This window comes from Balaenoptera borealis (assembly GCF_965194805.1).
Source record: "Balaenoptera borealis genome assembly, chromosome: 8".
Classification (NCBI taxonomy): domain Eukaryota; kingdom Metazoa; phylum Chordata; class Mammalia; order Artiodactyla; family Balaenopteridae; genus Balaenoptera; species Balaenoptera borealis.
The window spans coordinates 30,327,964-30,344,830 of NC_138865.1; the positions used below are offsets into that span (position 1 = coordinate 30,327,964).

The 16,867-nt window shown below is 42.9% G+C and overlaps 1 protein-coding gene and 1 pseudogene across 2 annotated transcripts in view; both read left to right on the forward strand.

Moving 5' to 3' along the window:
* Positions 1-265: 265 nt before the first annotated feature.
* The window catches only part of LOC309634344 (low-density lipoprotein receptor-related protein 12-like), a 71,090-nt gene continuing 54,488 nt past the window's right edge, over positions 266-16,867 (forward strand). Inside the window, 1 exon segment of the mRNA XM_082404279.1 lies at positions 266-403. Within this exon segment, the coding sequence (XP_082260405.1) occupies positions 357-403 (47 nt within the window). The 5' untranslated portion in view covers positions 266-356.
* On the forward strand, positions 1,655-3,347 carry LOC309634346 (nocturnin pseudogene; annotated as a pseudogene). Its single transcript has one exon. The product of its transcript is annotated as a nocturnin pseudogene (transcript).

Genomic DNA, 16,867 nt, shown 5'->3' on the forward strand with positions numbered 1-16,867 from the left:
TCATCCATTTACATTTAACCTGTGTTTTTATTTTGTGTTTGTGTGTGTGTATGTGAGTGTGTTTGTATAATTCTGGGGCATTATATAACGCAGAATTTGAAACTATGATTTTCATAAATCTTATTTATGACCCCATTCTTACAGGTTAATATAGATTTCAAAGATTTCTCTGTCTTTACCGGTTTTCTTCTTTTTATTCCCACAAAAAGGAGCTGGTGGCTGGTCTCCCCTTGTGTCAAATAAATACCAGTGGCTGCAGATTGACCTTGGAGAAAGAATGGAGGTCACAGCTGTGGCCACCCAGGGAGGACACGGGAGCTCCGACTGGGTGACCAGCTACCTCCTGATGTTCAGCGATGGCGGGAGGAACTGGAAGCAATATCGACGAGAGGAAAGCATCTGGGTATGTGCTTTATTGAAAAGCAGTCTGTCGGAGTATGAATTATGCCAGTTACTGCATGTTGCTGCCCATCTGTCAGATCAAGTATAGAACCAGAGCCTCCTAAGTTACTTGAAAGTGTTTCCACTGAATGTAAGCCACATGTGACGTTCCAGAAGACACCGTCCATGGCTAATTTATGAAATAAGTAAAACAATTTTATAATGTAGCGAAATATTGAAAATGTCTTCCCATTCTTCCTTTAAATAGTGTGAAGTCTAAGGAATAAATAAGTCACATACGACTGATTTTATTTTTGTTTGATAACAAACACAATAGTTTATATTGCCTCAGCATTTTTAAATAAAGCGAATTCATTTTCTCTGTGCCCTCTGATAAACTGAAATTTCTGAAAGACCCTGAACATGTAAAAATAGATGTAATGGAGAGTCTCTCTGTGGAGGACTTGTTGAGGGATATGTTGAGTTCCTGCTCCAACAGGAACTTGGGCACCATGTGGCCCCTTGTAATTTATGGACAATAGATCCCTAGGATTCTTTGGAATCATAACTATTTTACATCAGTGACATAGTTTCTACTTCTGATTACATATCCATGCTTCTTTTAGAAGAATTAAATTTTGTTTGCTTAACTTTTTGAATATTAAAATTTATGTAATTTATTCTATATTTAGCATTTCATATCTTTAAATCACAGTCTGCTGTGAATGAGAAGCTCTAAAAGTAGAGTGTTGTAAAGGTCTGCAGCAGGTTTGCAATTGGCTGATGGTGTGTGGCCTGAAGAAGATTCATCAGGTGGAGAAGAAATTACTTTTTTCTTCTTCTTAAAAATATAATTTAGATGGTTGCCAAGAGCCAGGGGAAGGGAGTAATGGACTGTAAGTGTTTTAATAGAGACAAAGTTTCCGTTTGAGAAGATGAAAAAGTTCTTGAGATGGAAGGTGGTGGTGTTTGCACAAGAATGTGAATGTTAATGTCCAGAACTGTACACTTAAAAGTGGCTAAAATGCTAAACTTTTTGTTATGTATATCTTACCACAATAAAAAATACACAGTAGTCTTCGCGTCGCAGCAGCCGCAGCATCAGCCGCTCAGTCTCGGGCTCGCCTGCCCAGCACCTTCTCCCGGGCCGCGGCGGGAAGAGAAGGAGCCCGGGAGCCTCCGCTCGGACGCTCCAGACAGTCTGCTCGACTCGCCCGCGTCGGCGAGGCTCGCGGGTGGGTTGGGCGCGCCAGGGGCCGCGGCGGCGGCGGCGGCGGCGGCGCCCGGCATGTATCAGAGCCCGCGGCGGCTCTGCTCCGCCCTGCTGCAGAGGGACGCGCCCGGCCTGCGCCGCCCGCCCGGCCCGCCGCCGCGCCGCCGCTCGCCCGCGCCCGCCACCGCCCCGCGCCTTGCTTCCCCCCGGCTCCTGGCGGCGGCCTCGGCGGCCCGCGGCGTCGCGAGGTTGTGCTCCCGAACGGCGTGTCCCATGGGCAACGGCACGAGCAGGCTCTACAGCGCTCTCACCAAGACCCTCGACGGCAGCCCCGCCGCCCGGCACCCGGAGTATCTGGTGGCGCCCGACCCGGAACAGCTGGAGCCCATTGACCCTAAAGAGCTCCTTGAGGAGTGCAGGGCCGTCCTGCACACCCAGCCTCCCCGCTTCCAGAGGGGTTTCGTGGATCTGAGGGCCGACGGCCCCAGTAGTAGCCACGCGCCTATCCGGGTCATGCAGTGGAACAGCCTCGCCCAAGCTCTTGGAGAAGGCAAAGAGAGCTTTGTACAGTGCCCTCTTGAAGCACTCAAGTGGGAAGAGAGGAAATGTCTCATCCTGGAAGAAATCCTAGCCTACCAGCCCGACATACTATGCCTGCAAGAGGTGGACCACTACTTTGACACCTTCCGCCCCCTCCTCGGTAGACTGGGCTATCAGGGCACGTTTTTCCCCAAGCCCTGGTCACCTTGTCTGGACATGGAACACAACAACGGACCAGATGGCTGTGCCTTGTTTTTTCTCCAAAACCGATTCAAGCTCGTCAACAGTGCCAACATCAGGCTGACGGCCATGACGTTGAAAACCAACCAGGTGGCCATTGCCCAGACCCTAGAGTGCAAGGAGTCCAGCCGGCAGTTCTGCATCGCCGTCACCCACCTGAAGGCTCGCACGGGCTGGGAGCGATTTCGATCAGCTCAAGGCTGTGACCTTCTCCAGAACCTGCAGAACATCACCCAGGGAGCCAAGATTCCCCTTATCGTTTGTGGGGACTTCAACGCAGAGCCGACAGAGGAGGTCTACAGACACTTCGCGTCCTCCAGCCTCAACCTGAACAGCGCCTACAAGCTGCTGAGCGCGGACGGGCAGTCGGAACCTCCGTACACGACCTGGAAGATCCGGACCTCGGGCGAGAGCCGGCACACTCTGGATTATATCTGGTATTCCAAGCATGCGCTCAGCGTGAGGTCAGCCCTGGCTCTGCTCACCGAGGAACAGATTGGACCCAACCGACTACCGTCCTTCAATTACCCTTCAGACCACCTGTCCCTAGTGTGTGACTTTAGCTTTAACGAGGAACCTTGATGGACATTTATATAAATGCTTGTCTGTGTCTCTTTAGTCACAAGTCTTAACCAGGGACGTTTCAGGAAGCTGAAATAAGATAAGAGGTTGACTGAGGAAGGCTCCCCAGTTCCTCTCACTTCACCTTCCATGTTTCCAGCATGCCCTTGGGGAAGGAACCCCATTTGCTCACAAACCTTTTCCATTAAAACCTACAGCGAAAAAGGTGTTTGCACTCCAGTTTCGGTTTGTATTGTTTTCTTTCCCTTAGCATTAATAATTACATTTTGATCATTTAAGGGCATTATACTTGGCTTTGTTTGGAAGCTTTTTTAGTTTGAGGATCCTGTATTAAAATAGACTTGCTCGAGTCCCCTGTAATTAACAAGTATGCAGGAACAATTTCTCTAGACAACATTTCAAGTTATTTATTTGTGGTTTTTTAAAAATATCAACAAGTTATGCATGGCAATATTTATTTTTTTTATATCTTTGTGTAAAATTAAGTAAATAAATTATAGCATTATGAACATTTAAAAACCATGCAAAACATAAGTTATAGAGTAATTTATAGTAATCTTAAAGCGTTAAAGATGTTCTTACTTGGGGTCTAATAAAATAGTAGTGTACAAAGGAACTGTTTAGGCTGGAGGGGTTTTTGTTTGCTATTTAAGTGGAAATATCAGTTCTCCTTGATACATTCTTCACAAATCCTTGCTGTGCCTCCGTGTCCCCCATTATTATGTTTCTTGAAGAAATTCCATTTCTGGTTTTCCATCGGAATGCTATCGGTGTACATTTGCGGTCACTCAAAAGTGTCATTATATGTATTGAATATGCTTTGCACAATAGGTTGTTTAGGAGCTGATATGTGGCAGTGGCTAAGTCAGTGGGACCTTCTTTTCAGAGATGGGAAACTATTTCTAGCCTGTTAATGAGGCTGTCCTTGAGATTTACTAAAATAGCCAGGTGACTGGTTTAAAACAACTAGAAAGCAGAATATAGAGTTAGAAAGATAACCTGGAATTCTCTTCCCTCAGAAATAAAAGTGGTAAAGATAACAGGTGAAACCCCTTCCTAACAAAAAATCCCCAAAAATAGCCCATTGGTAATAAATGGATAGATATTTTACCCCTGAGTTGTAAATATTTAAGATCAATAAATAAATGGTCTTTTAAAGCTAAAAAAAAAAAAAAATACACAGTGTATCTTCCATTTAATTTAGGCTAAGAATGTTGTATAACTTAAGAAATTTTTTTTCTTAATTGTCAGAGTAAGAAGAAAATTGTCAGCTAAAAAGCCGTTATGTCTTAGCACATAGCTTATCTATAAAAGTAACAGGCAACAAAATGATAATATTCGTTGTGTAACAAACTGCCCTCATTTGAATTTCCTTAGAACTCTGTAACTTATTATAACTTAATAGATTGTGGTCTACTTAATTTCTTTTTTCTTTTTTTTTTTTTTACTTTTTTTTTTTTTTTTTTTTTACTTAATTTCTTATCCCTGGAGCTTTTATTAGTTAGTCAATAAATGTTGATGCAAATTGAATCAAGAAAAACTAGTTAGTTGTCTAATACTAGATAAAAGAACAAAGTGGGAAGGGCTATGTGAGTGTTTTTAGGGCTGGCTGACCTAAGGTTTCCAAACAAGTAATTGCCATGTGTATGATCCGAAGCAGATATTAATGTTGTGCTTATTCTAAGAACACCAAGTCCAAAGCAGGGTTAAGGTCAATATTGCTTAAGTGAGTTAAAGCTTAATGAAACATCTACTTACATAGAGAACTTTTGTTCAAAATTAAATATTATTTTTCAAAATTAGTTAACTAATAGTTAATGCCTACTTATTCTTCATTGTATTAATTAAGGTTCATATTTTCGCCCCGCTCCAATCCCATTTGATTGAGCAACTCTAACAATTCTTGTTTTTAGTTAAGCAGGTTGGAGAGGAATCATATGTAAGCATCACCCTCTGCTGATTTCTTTAAAGGTCAGGCACCCTTGGGGAAGTAGGGTCAAGAATATAGTGGCATTATTAACCCTAGATCATGCAGGTGAGGACAGAAGTGGACCCCTCAATCCTATCCATCCTATCACACAATAAACATGGGTAAAGTGGCCTGCCTTACACTCCTGCTGAGCTTGCATCCCTCCCTGTGTCCCCAGCACTTCCTGGTGCCTGGGGCCGAGCACGTTGGTAAATGTTTGCTGAATTAAAACGAATGAGTGGAATCTACGTTCTGGCAGGATGCCTTCCTTAGCTCCCTGCTCTGTGCTTCTCTGTAGCCCTTGGTCTCAACTTAGTGATCCTTGAAGCTCCAGTGGAGGTGTTTCTCCTCTCTTACATTTTGAGCTCCTTTAGGAAAAGGGCTCATCCTCACATCTTCTGCGTGCACCACCGTGGGTTAAGTGAATTCATCTCCTAATCTGGGCCCGACTGTACACAACTGGCATTGACAGCAGTAAATCACACTAGTTGATGATTCTGACATTATACTCACAGTTTCTTTAAAAAGATTGGGCTGGTTTGGCTGCTTTCCAGACCTCTCACAAAATGTCAGCTGCTCTTAAAAATCAACCATACACCTTACCAGAGGTTCTACCCCTTCACGTGGTTGTTTTAGATATGAATTGCTGATGTTAACTTGAGAATGAATTTAAGATTTTAAAAAATGTCCTTGAGATATATACTCTTCATTAGTGAAAGTAATATGTTTATTCATGGTGCCATTTACTTAATTTCCTATCACTGCTTTAACAAATTTTCATGGATTTAGTGACTTAATACAAGACAGAGTTATTATGTCATAGTTCTGTAGGTCTAAAGTACAGTAGACCTGGCTGGGTTCTCTGCTTAAGGCATTTTTCCTGGAGGCTCTGGGGAAGACTTGTCCTTCAAGGTGTCTGGAGATTCCCAGAACCTTCCCCAGGTTCCATGATTTGCTGGGAGGATACACAGGACCAGTGTGTAGTCATACAGTTATGATTTAGCAGAGTGAAAGGACACAGAGCAAAATGAGCAAAGGAAGAGGGTGCTTGGGGTGAAGCCCAGAGGAAATCAGGTCCAGGTTTCTACAGTCCTCTCCCAGGGAAGTCATATGGGACTAGCTTAATCCCCCAGCAGTGAGTTATAGAAACCCACATGGAATATTACCAACCAGCTGAGCTCATGTACTGGGGGCTGGTCATGTAGGCACCCTCTGCCTTGCATGTAACAAAATCCCAGGCTCCCAGAAGGAAGGCAGGTACTGAGTATGAACCACACTGTTTGAGCAAACATTAGGCACAGTAAGCCACCTTTATCATTAGAGTCTTGGGAATGGGCCAGCCTTGCAAGCAGGCCTTTCAGAGGGCAGCAGTCAGGACTGCCCTCCTGATGCTTCTGCATACACACTCACTCACTTCCTTGTGGGTGTAGGACCGAGACACTGATCTCCTGTAGGTTGCCAGCTGGGGGCTGGTCTTTGCTCCTAGAGGTTTCCCACATCCCTTATGCTTTCTGTGTGGCCTGTTCTTGCAGCAGGGGTCAAGTCCCTTTCATCTTTAAATCGCTCTTTGTTCTTGTTCTCCTTCTGCTGCACCTCTCTGATTTCCTCTTCTTCTAGCTGGAGAAAGTCCTCTACTTTAAGGGCTCATGTGGTTAGACTGGATCGACTTGGGTAATCCAGGACAGTCTTCCTAACCATAATCCCATCTGCAGAGTCCCTTTTGCCATGCAAAGTAACATATTCACAGTTCCTTTCTTTAGGGCCTGGACATCTTTGAGGCCTTTCTGCCCACCCCACTGTATTTATACATCTCTGATTTTTTTTTTCTTTCTGCATTTGGTATCCTTTCCTAGCAAACACATTTCTCATTGGATCTGAAGATGTTTTCCAGAGTCATATGAAGTCATGTTGCAGGGGTATCTGAGCACCTGCTCGCAGTTGGTGTGTCACAGGTGTCCCCCCTGAGAGGCTGCTGCCCCGCCATCACTAGTGTAGCTCTCACCCACAGCAGTGTCCCCAGCTTGTGGCCTCGCTGATGTAACCTTGACCCCCAGCAAGAAAGACTGTGTATTGGCTTTCTTCTCAGGAAGCCTCCTTCTACTTTTATAAGAAAGTCCAAATCAAGCACTCCTTCTCTGGCCTTAAAAGTTTTGTGGATGTTCTCCCTGTCATAATTTTTTTAAGTGACTTTTCTTGTTCTTCTGGGTCTATCTGCTGTCTGTGCTAACTCTGTCCGCTAATACATGTTAACTCTTTCCAAATTCTGAAAACTCTGAGAAAAAGGTCTATCCTAACTCCTTACTGAAAATGGACATGAGATGATAATAAGACAGAAGATCTTTCCTTATGTTACTTTGGGCAAGTTGTCCATATGCTTTGCCACATGTTTGCCATGGAATATTAATTAATATGTGACATGCAATGTATACCTCTCTAAATTCTCAAAATTATGAAATTGAGACATGGCTAGCCACAAAGTCTTTGACTAAGGGATTTGAGGACTGCAGGTCCAGTTACTGAAGGTTAGTTATCCAAATTGACTTTCTTAAAAAAAGAAATTATGTTCTTCACTGGTGATATGTTCCACTTCAATATTTTTTCTTAATGAGTGACTGCTTCCATGGCTGAACTGGATTTCTATGTGAAAATAACCAAAAAAATTAAACAAATACTCAGATCTGTGAAATACATTCCAAAAGGGTTTTATTTAAATGGAAATATAGGCATGTGTCTTACATGACAGAAAAGGCATCACCATCTCTCACCAAGGGATGCACTACATCTCAGGACATACAAACTCTTTTGATGTGCAGAGTAAATGTCCTCACTTGAAATGTAGTGGAAGAAGTATCACTGAACAAGTTTAGAAGGGGTGCATTTCCTATACGATGTGAACAATCATGGTTTATATCGGTCATTTAGTAAACCAGGTGGCTTGACCAAGCTTGGTGCTAAACGTCCATAGGACTTAGAAGATGAGTTTGCAGCTTCAGCCCAACTAAATCAGGAAGTGGCCAGAGTCTTAGGACGCTGAGGATCATAGACCAGCAGTGCAGTGAGCAGTGCAGCAGATCGGTGGTCACTGACAGAGCTCACTAATGTTGAGTTTCTACTGTTTCCCTGAGAATATGTCAGCCAACACTTACATCAATCTACTGTGACTCTCAGATTCATTACAAGAATTTTGTGGGGCAGCCCTTGCGAACCAGGATTCTTACCTGCAAGCTAATGTGAGCTCTGAGCTCCCTGGGGGCCTCTGGACCGGGCTGGGGAGAGGTGTGGGCGCCAACCACTGTCCTGCTCTGAGTCTGTGTCTGTGAGCATCCTTGGTGGGCAGGAGAGGTCTGTGAGTGGGCAGCCTAGAGCGCTGGCAGTATTCTAGAGGGGTGTTGGGGCAGCTCCATCACCACCCTCCTGGGCACCTATTTGGTCTTCTTGGGACCCTCTAGCAAGCCTTGTCCTTCCCAGACCACCTGCCTGCCCTGACTCTGTCTCTTCTCCCTCCCCGTTCCAGTTGTTTGGGAACAATGGGCTGACTCAGTGAGAGCCAGGCCAATACCCACCTCTCCTCTCGGGAGACCGTGCCTAATGGTGCCCACTGCAATGGTGTCCTCTGTTGAGGCTTATCTGGCCCAGGGACCACTGGGTCCCTATTGGCCATGGGGACCTTTCCTCCTGCAATTCCTGGGTGTTTTTTCTTATATTTTATCAATACTTTGTCTTCATTCTCAGCTCCTTACTATTTCTCCCTCTTCTCCTCTATCCTTCTATTCTTTCCTTATCTATTTTTTCACCTTTCATTACATACTTTTCTCCTTATTTCTCTCTTCTCTCTCCATTTTCCCCTATATCCCTCTTCTATCTGTATTGCTACAAATTCTAGAAAATCAACTTGAATCAGTCTAGGTAATTTGGGAATCCGACCACACGGAGAAGGGGAGGATTTAGCTGGGTCTCTGGAATGGCTGTAACTAAGAGGCAGCCCTGCCCTGTGCCTTCTGTGGATTAGCTTCTGGCATTCATTTTCCTATATTGGTTCAAAAATCTGAGGAAATGCTCGGACTTACTTGGCTCTGGCTGAGGGGAGTCTCAGATCTCACTACCTGTGAAGAGCTGATCTGATCAGGACGGCTCCCAGGCCACCCTACACTTAGCACCGAAGCCCCTGGATTGGGGGGTGGGGCCATGTAAAGACTTGATGTCCACCCTAATGGGGGCACTTAGAAGGGAGGGATGCTGGGAGGGCCATATTATCAAATTTCCTGTTCTTTGTCTCTCTCTCTCTCTCTTTCACTCTCTCTCCATGACCTTTTGCTTTCTTTTCTATTTCTCTGCTTTCCTCTTCTTATACATCTTATCTTTCTACTCCTCACCTTCCTTTTTTGTCTATGAATTAAAGGACCTAGATTGCTATGAGTCCTGCTACTCAACATGTAACCTACGGACGAGCAGCATCACCTGGGATCTTGATACAAATATGGAATCTCAGCCCCCACCCCAACCTATTGAATAGAATCTGCATTTTAACAAGATGAGCAGGGGATTCCAGTACAAGGTAGATTGTGAGAAGCACTGACTGGGATGAACCAAGTCCCATCTGTGGGGGAAATTGTTTTGCCCCTTAACTATCCTCCAGCTGCCTGGATCAGAGGAGACTGTGCCGCCTGCTCTAGGATGCAGCTTATCCCACGCACGTGTTAGCCTGAACAGGTGATGCTCTCTGTAACAGGGCCTCAGGAAGCTTGCTCCAGTGCCCTCTGACTGCAAGACACCCTCTTTCTCCCTGATAGTCACCAACCTAGGGGGGCGGAGCCCAGGTATTTTCTCATTGTTATCAGTGAATAACAATCAAGTGGTTAAAGTTAGTCCTATCTTTGAGAACTATAATATTTCCTGAATCGCTATACTCTGCATTCATTAGGAGTTTATTCTTCATATTAAAAACTCATCAGAACTCTAATTCAGAAGTTATATCCTTTATGAATTTAAGATGGAAATTGTTATTCAAAATGCATTGAATTAAACTTAGAATTTAAGTGCATTTTTCTTCCTATGCAGGCCCTTTGTGTGAAAAAGGCATTCTTCTAGGAAAGGACTGGCAAAATATATTTGAGAAAAATAAGAAAAGAAATTACTTGAAATAAACATAAGTTCTAGTATAAATAATTCTATTTAATAGGTAGCAGTAGGTCCTTAAATGAATATAAAATAGACATAGCAAATCGTTTGAACCTTTGTTCTTCTTTAGATCATTTCCAACCTAGAACACCAAGTAGACTAATTAATAAGGCTAATTAATATTGTATTGAAAGATTCACAACAGTCTCACAGTGCTCTAAGGGAGCAACAAAGGTGACCCCGAATTTGCAGGGCAGAAAAAAGACACGGAAATACATGGGGGTTGGGAAGGGGACTGTTTGTTATACCTGCACCACTTCATTTATTTAAGAGAAAGAGCTGATGCACATATGGCAAAATATTTACCTTGTTAAAATAAATCTAGATTATCAGTACATGCATATCTGTTTTGGGGGGATGTTTGAAATATTGCATAATCAAATTACTAAAGAATATTGGATTCAGGTTTAAAAGAATTACGTTTACTTGGTATAAATAGAAAGATCATATGACTGTGTAGTTTCAGAATAAAGAGGGATAAGAACAGTGTCAAATCATAATAAGAAAAACTGGACTCAGATAAGGAGGGTTTGTATGTAAGGAAGCAGACACTCTGCTAAGTGTGAAGCTCTATTGGTAGAAGGAGCAGAAATTCTCTTGGCAGAGATTCCTGCTAATTCAGTCATTTAAATATATGTTGGTTTATTTCAGGTCTAGGTTAATACATTTATTGCTAATGAGTTGATGACTCAACAGAGCCAAGCCCCACATCAGGTAGGAGGTTGCAAAGAAGGGTCCATCCTACCACATCAGGTAAGAGGTTGCAAAGAAGGGTCTGCAGAGTGTGCCTTGGCTGTCTGAGGCTTGTGCCAGCTCCAGGCTTGCCGATTTCAAGTTTGGCTCTGAGACTGGGTGGTTTTGGGCAGAATAGGAGCAGCATTTCAATGATTCTGTATCGATCTCTTCCATGTACTTGGCCTTGTCAGGGACACGGCCCTCTCCTTCCTAACCATTCACCTCATTACGTCAAGCGCATTGATCCCCGAGGCAGTGACTTTGTACCATGGACAGTCTTGTTGATTGCACTTACCATTGTGGACCACAGTTGAATTTTCTGTACATGTCTCCCCCTTCTGGGCTCTGAGAGCCATTAGGTCAGGGATTAATCTCCTCAGAGGGCCAGGCCTATTACAGATTCTCAATAAGGAGTTGTTAGATTGAGTTAAGGAAAAGTTGCTGTTCTCAAACAGACCTCAACCCAGATGGTTAGTTAAGTGAAAACTTAGCCAACTGTGTGATGCTGCTTGTGTGATGGGAGGCTTTCGGTGCCAAGCCTAAGTGTAACAAGAGGCTTAACACTTCTTCCCCACAAAGTTGTACAAGGACGATGCCCTACTGAACCTGAGAGAGAGGTGGTTCCATTTGCCCTTCATTGCAGGTCTCAGTGACAATAGAGATAAAAGCTGGATTTGGTCTGTCGAAAACTCTCAGAGCAGCTGAAAAGGTTGAGGCAGAGAGGTGAATGAGACACCTGAGCTGCTACCACAAAGTAGCCGATGGGTCCCTGGAAACCCAGGATCCAGTAACAACTGCCTCTTGCCAGGGCCAGCTGCATTCGGTGGGTGTGGAGCGTCCTTCCTTCCATTTGTCGATTACAATCCTTCCCAACTTGAAAACCTTCACTCAAATCCCTTTTACTCTGTACTAAAATTGTGTAGACACGCCCTTCTTTTTCTACTCCTAGGATTGTTCATTTTTATTTCTCAAGTATTACTTTTCTTTTGCCATATTTATTCACCTCGTGCTTATTTCACATCAATTCTGGCATCAGGGACTACAGCTTGTTTATCCCGATATCCTTTGTACCTACTTTATTGCTTTGCAAAAGTAACGATTTTGCTCATTTGAATTGCCAGGTGTTATCAGGTTGGGAGGGAGGGGTGTGGTGGTGAGTAGAATTTTAAATATGCAGCAGGATAAATAGCAACTCTTGAGACATCTTACAAATTACAGTTTTACTTTTCCTGGAATGAAGTCGTTCCAGAAGTGGTGTTATTAGAGATATATGGAAATTAGGATATATTTTATGAAAAAGGTAAATCTTAAACAGTAATATGAACAGAGTATGGCAGAGTTGTGGGGGAAATAGCTTTAGAAGTAGACTTTTTTATTCATTTGGGAGATGGCAAAAGTATTGTTTTTGATCAAGAAAAGTAAATGATGGAAAAAGTGAATTTTTACCAAAAAAGGTGCTCCGGCAGCAGACTCATTGAAAGGAAGTGCTGCAGAGCCAAGTTTTGGGAAGGTGGAAGGCAGGACAGCCCAGGGAGCATCTCACCAGGCTTTCATGGAAATTCTTCCTCGTGACTGCAGTTCTGGCAGCTTAGCTTCATAGGATGTTGTACTAATAGTGGGTCTCATAGGGAATGACAGGCAAAGTCTACAAATTCTACAATTTGCACACATAATGTAAATGTACAGAAGGCACAGATATGGTATGTACTTCAGGCTATTCATGGGTGATTTCCTGGGTCTGTTGTTTTGACATAAAAGACTCAAGTGGTTTGGTACCAAACTAATTGGGATCTTGCGAAAATGGCCCCCAGCAGAGGTGGAGTGTTTAGAGCACTGCTGTGTTCACAGCCCTTGATAACTCCTGTGGTTTCTGCACTCTGCAGTCCTATGCCACTTAACACTTAGAACAACTTTCTGCCTTTGATGCAGACCACATTTTATATATTTGTATAGACAAAAGCAATGATGATGATGAAATTTTAAAATTTTGCAAAACAGGAAGACAGGCTTTGAGTACTTTTTTTAATATTAATATCACAGTCTCAAAACTCTGAGATGTTGAGAATTTCTGATCAGCAAACCTCAAACTTTCAGAGTGGCTAAGACTAGGGCAGCAGTTGAGAAGCTGGATGCTGTTCAAGCATGTTTAAGGGTCTCAGACAGAGAGAAATATTGGTTTAGACCAGGGGCCAGCCAACTTTCTCTATAAAGGGACAGATAATAAATATTTTTGGTTTTGTAGACCATGCAGTCTCTGTTGTGACTGCTCAACTCTGCTGTTGTGTGAAAGTAGCCAGAAGCAATATGTAAATGAACGAGTGTGGCAGTGTTCCAATAAAACTTTATTTAAAAAGCCACCCAGCCAGCTGGTTCCGGGTTTAGGTTGCTTACCCCTGGTCTAGTCCACTTTGTATCTATTTAAGGTATGATGTACGGATTCAGTATGAAGAAATGAAAATTACAACATCAGTGTGACACAATGTAACCTCTCCCACTTGAACTCCACAAAACCTTTGCTAATACTCTTGCTTAGGACAGTCCTTTTCAAACTGTGTCCTAGAAAAACTTTCTTTTCATTTTAAATGTATGCATGTAATTTGATGTCTTTCAGAATAAGATATAGATAGTATACATCTGATCTATGATATTATTACATAGCATTTAGCATAAAACTAAGGTTAAAAAGAGAATCAGGGCTTCCCTGGTGGCGCAGTGGTTGAGAGTCTGCCTGCCAATGCAGGGGACACGGGTTCGAGCCCTGGTCTGGGAAGATCCCACATGTGTGGAGCAGCTGAGCCCGTGAGACACTATTACTGAGCTTGCGCGTCTGGAGCCCGTGCTCTGCAACAAGAGAGGCTGCGATAGTGAAAGGCCTGCGCATCGCGATGAAGAGTGGCCCCCCCCTCACCGCAACTGGAGAAAGCCTTCGCACAGAAACGAAGGCCCAACACAGCCAAAAATAAATAAAATAAATGAAATTAAAAAAAAATTAAAAAAAAAAAGAGAATCAATTTAAAGAAAACTATTAAACCAATAAGAAGTGTTATACTGAGTACTTAGTGAGTGCCTGACACTGCTTCATGCGCTTTATACATATTTATTAAACACATCCTCACAACAGCCCTCTTATGCCCAGTTTACAGAAAAGGACACTGAGGCATGAAAAGTTCAAGTTCACTATCCTCAAATCACAGAACTAGTTAGTGATGTAACAAAGATTTGAACCCTAGCTGTCTGGCTGCAGGGCCCACACTCAAACCACCTTAGCACAGTACAGAGGATTCATGTTGGAGGTGAATAAAGTGATGATACAGGATGGGGATCCTCTTCCTCAGGGCATGGGAAGCAAGCACTCTCAGACAGTGCTGGTAGGAGCATAAAATGGCATAAGCTGGGGATATGCCCAAAGCATATACCCAAAGCGGGATCTTGAAGAGATGTTTGTACACCCATGTTCATCACAGCATTATGCACGTCCTTGGAGGACAATTTCTATAAACTTAAGTGTTCAAAAGCACCCGCTATTTAGAGCGCTGAAGATGACAGCCCAAAAGGAGTAATGCTTTTAAGTCCTGTCAATATATCGTCTACACCAAGTAACAATTCCTCTTCTAGGAGTTAGTCCCACAGGAACACTCAGAGGTGCGCAGAAAGTGCCTGTAAGAAAACTAAGTGCATTGTTTACAGTCAAGATCCAGTTTTCTGTCAATAGGTGAACACAAAGAAATTACGATACTCCATTTTATGGAATAATATAGTATTATATGGAATTCATTCCTTTGAAAACAATGAGGTTATTTAATTAATTGATCTGTTTATTTATTTCAGGTAACGCTGGTTTAAAACATTATATAAGTTTCATGTGTACAAGATTATCAAATGCATTTATTCATAATGAGATTTAAGAAACATTTTTTTTTTTACAGCTAGGAAAAGGGATGTATTTATTGTGCTTCCATTAGAAATTTCCAAGATGAACATATACGTATATGTGCATGTAAATATAATTAGACTATTTCTGGAAGCATACAAGATAAATTATTAATAGCATTTCTCATTCTGGGTAAAGATATGCCATGAGTACGTGATGAATGGTATTTTTAAACTACATGCGTATATTGCTGTTCAATTCAATACCAGGTTTTGAAAGGATTAGAGGAAAAAAAGCAAAGGAAATACAAAATAGTTTTATAATTGTGGTAAAAAAACATAACATTAAATTTACCATCCTTACCATTTTTAAGTGTATGGTTCAGTGGTGTTAAGTATATTCACATTGTTGTGGAATAGATCTCTAGATCTTTCTCATCTTGTAAAGCAAACTTAAACCCAGTAAACACAAATTTCCCTCCCCATCCCCTCAGCCCTTGGCAAGCATCTCTCTACTATCTGTTTCAATGATTTTGACTACCGTAGATACTTCATATTAGTGAAATCATACAGTATTTGTCCTTTCGTGATGGTTTATTTCAAGTAGCATAATGTCCTTGAGTATCCGTATTATATAGCACATGACAGAATTTCCTTCTTTTTAGGGCTGCATAATATTCTATTGTATGTATATCCCAGATTTTGTTTATCAGTTGCTATGGTCTGAATGTTTGTATCCCACCAGAATTCATACGTTGAAATCCTAACCCCTTAAGGTGATAGTATTAGTAGGTAGGGGGTTTGGGGAAGTGACTAAGTCTTCCACTAAGAAAGGGCTTAGTGACTCATAAAGAGGCTCCAGAGAGATCCCTACCTGATTCCAACATGAGAGAATGCAACAAAAGTGTGAGACCCAGGGCTTCCCTGGTGGCGCAGTGGATGAGAGTCTGCCTGCCAATGCAGGAGACACGGGTTCGAGCCCTGGTCTGGGAAGATCCCACATGCCGCGGAGCGACTAGGCCCGTGAGCCACAATTGCTGAGCCTGCGCGTCTGGAGCCTGTGCTCCGCAACAAGAGAGGCCGCGATAGAGGCCCGTGCACCGTGATGAAGAGTGGCCCCAATTGCCGCAACTAGAGAAAGCCCTCGCACAGAAACGAAGACCCAACACAGCCATAAATAAATAAATAAATTAAATTAAATTAAAAAAAAAAAAAGTCTGAGACCCAGAAGAGCGCCCTCACCCAAACTTACTGGCACCCTGACCTCAGACTGTCAGCCTCTAGAACTGTGAGCAATAAATTTCTATTGTTTGTAAACCACCCAGTCTGTGGTATTTTGTTATATCAACTTGAATGGACTAAGAGATCTATTCATCCATCTACGGGCAATTGGGTTGTTTGCACCTGTTGGCTATTGCGAATAATGCTGTGATAAACATGGGTATACAAATATCCCTTCAAGATCCAGATTTCAGTTGTTTTGGACATATACCCGGCAGAGGAATTGCTGGAGCTTATTATGCTAATTCTATTTTTACTTTTTTTGAGGAACCTTCATATTGTTTTTTATAGTGGCTGCACCATTTTGCATTTCCACAAGGGTTCCAATTTCTCTGCATCCTCCCCTAAATAGTGTTTTTATTTGGTTCCCTTACGCACTGAAATAGCCTCAAGATATGTGGGGAGATGCAATCCACATGGACCCTGAGTGCTTGTGTGCTCTTTCTAGATAGGCTAAGAGTGAAGGCTCTAGCTGCATTTTATCCAGGCCATTCTCAGGGTGTGCTAGAGAAACAGCAGTCCTGAGAGATGAGAGGCCAGCCTCCCCCAGGCAAGGAGCAGGTCTGCATCTTCTCATTACAAGAGCAGTGAATCCCCCGAGCGTGGTGCTCGATCCTCTAAGGCAGCCCACTGCCTGCAGCATCATCCGTCCTGGACCCTTTGCATTACCTGTAGCACATAGGGAGGTTCATGGGAAACCGAGGCAGTATTCACTAAGCCGTGTCTCTGCCACGTGAACAGCTTCCAAAATGGTGCCATTTCTCAGATGTCTTTCTGGATGACCATGAACTATACGACGCTCAGTCTCTCTGTGCTGGTGTTTGGAATGCTTTCAGTTATCGTCTTTTCTCTTTCATGGTGCTTTTGTGCTGATCTTG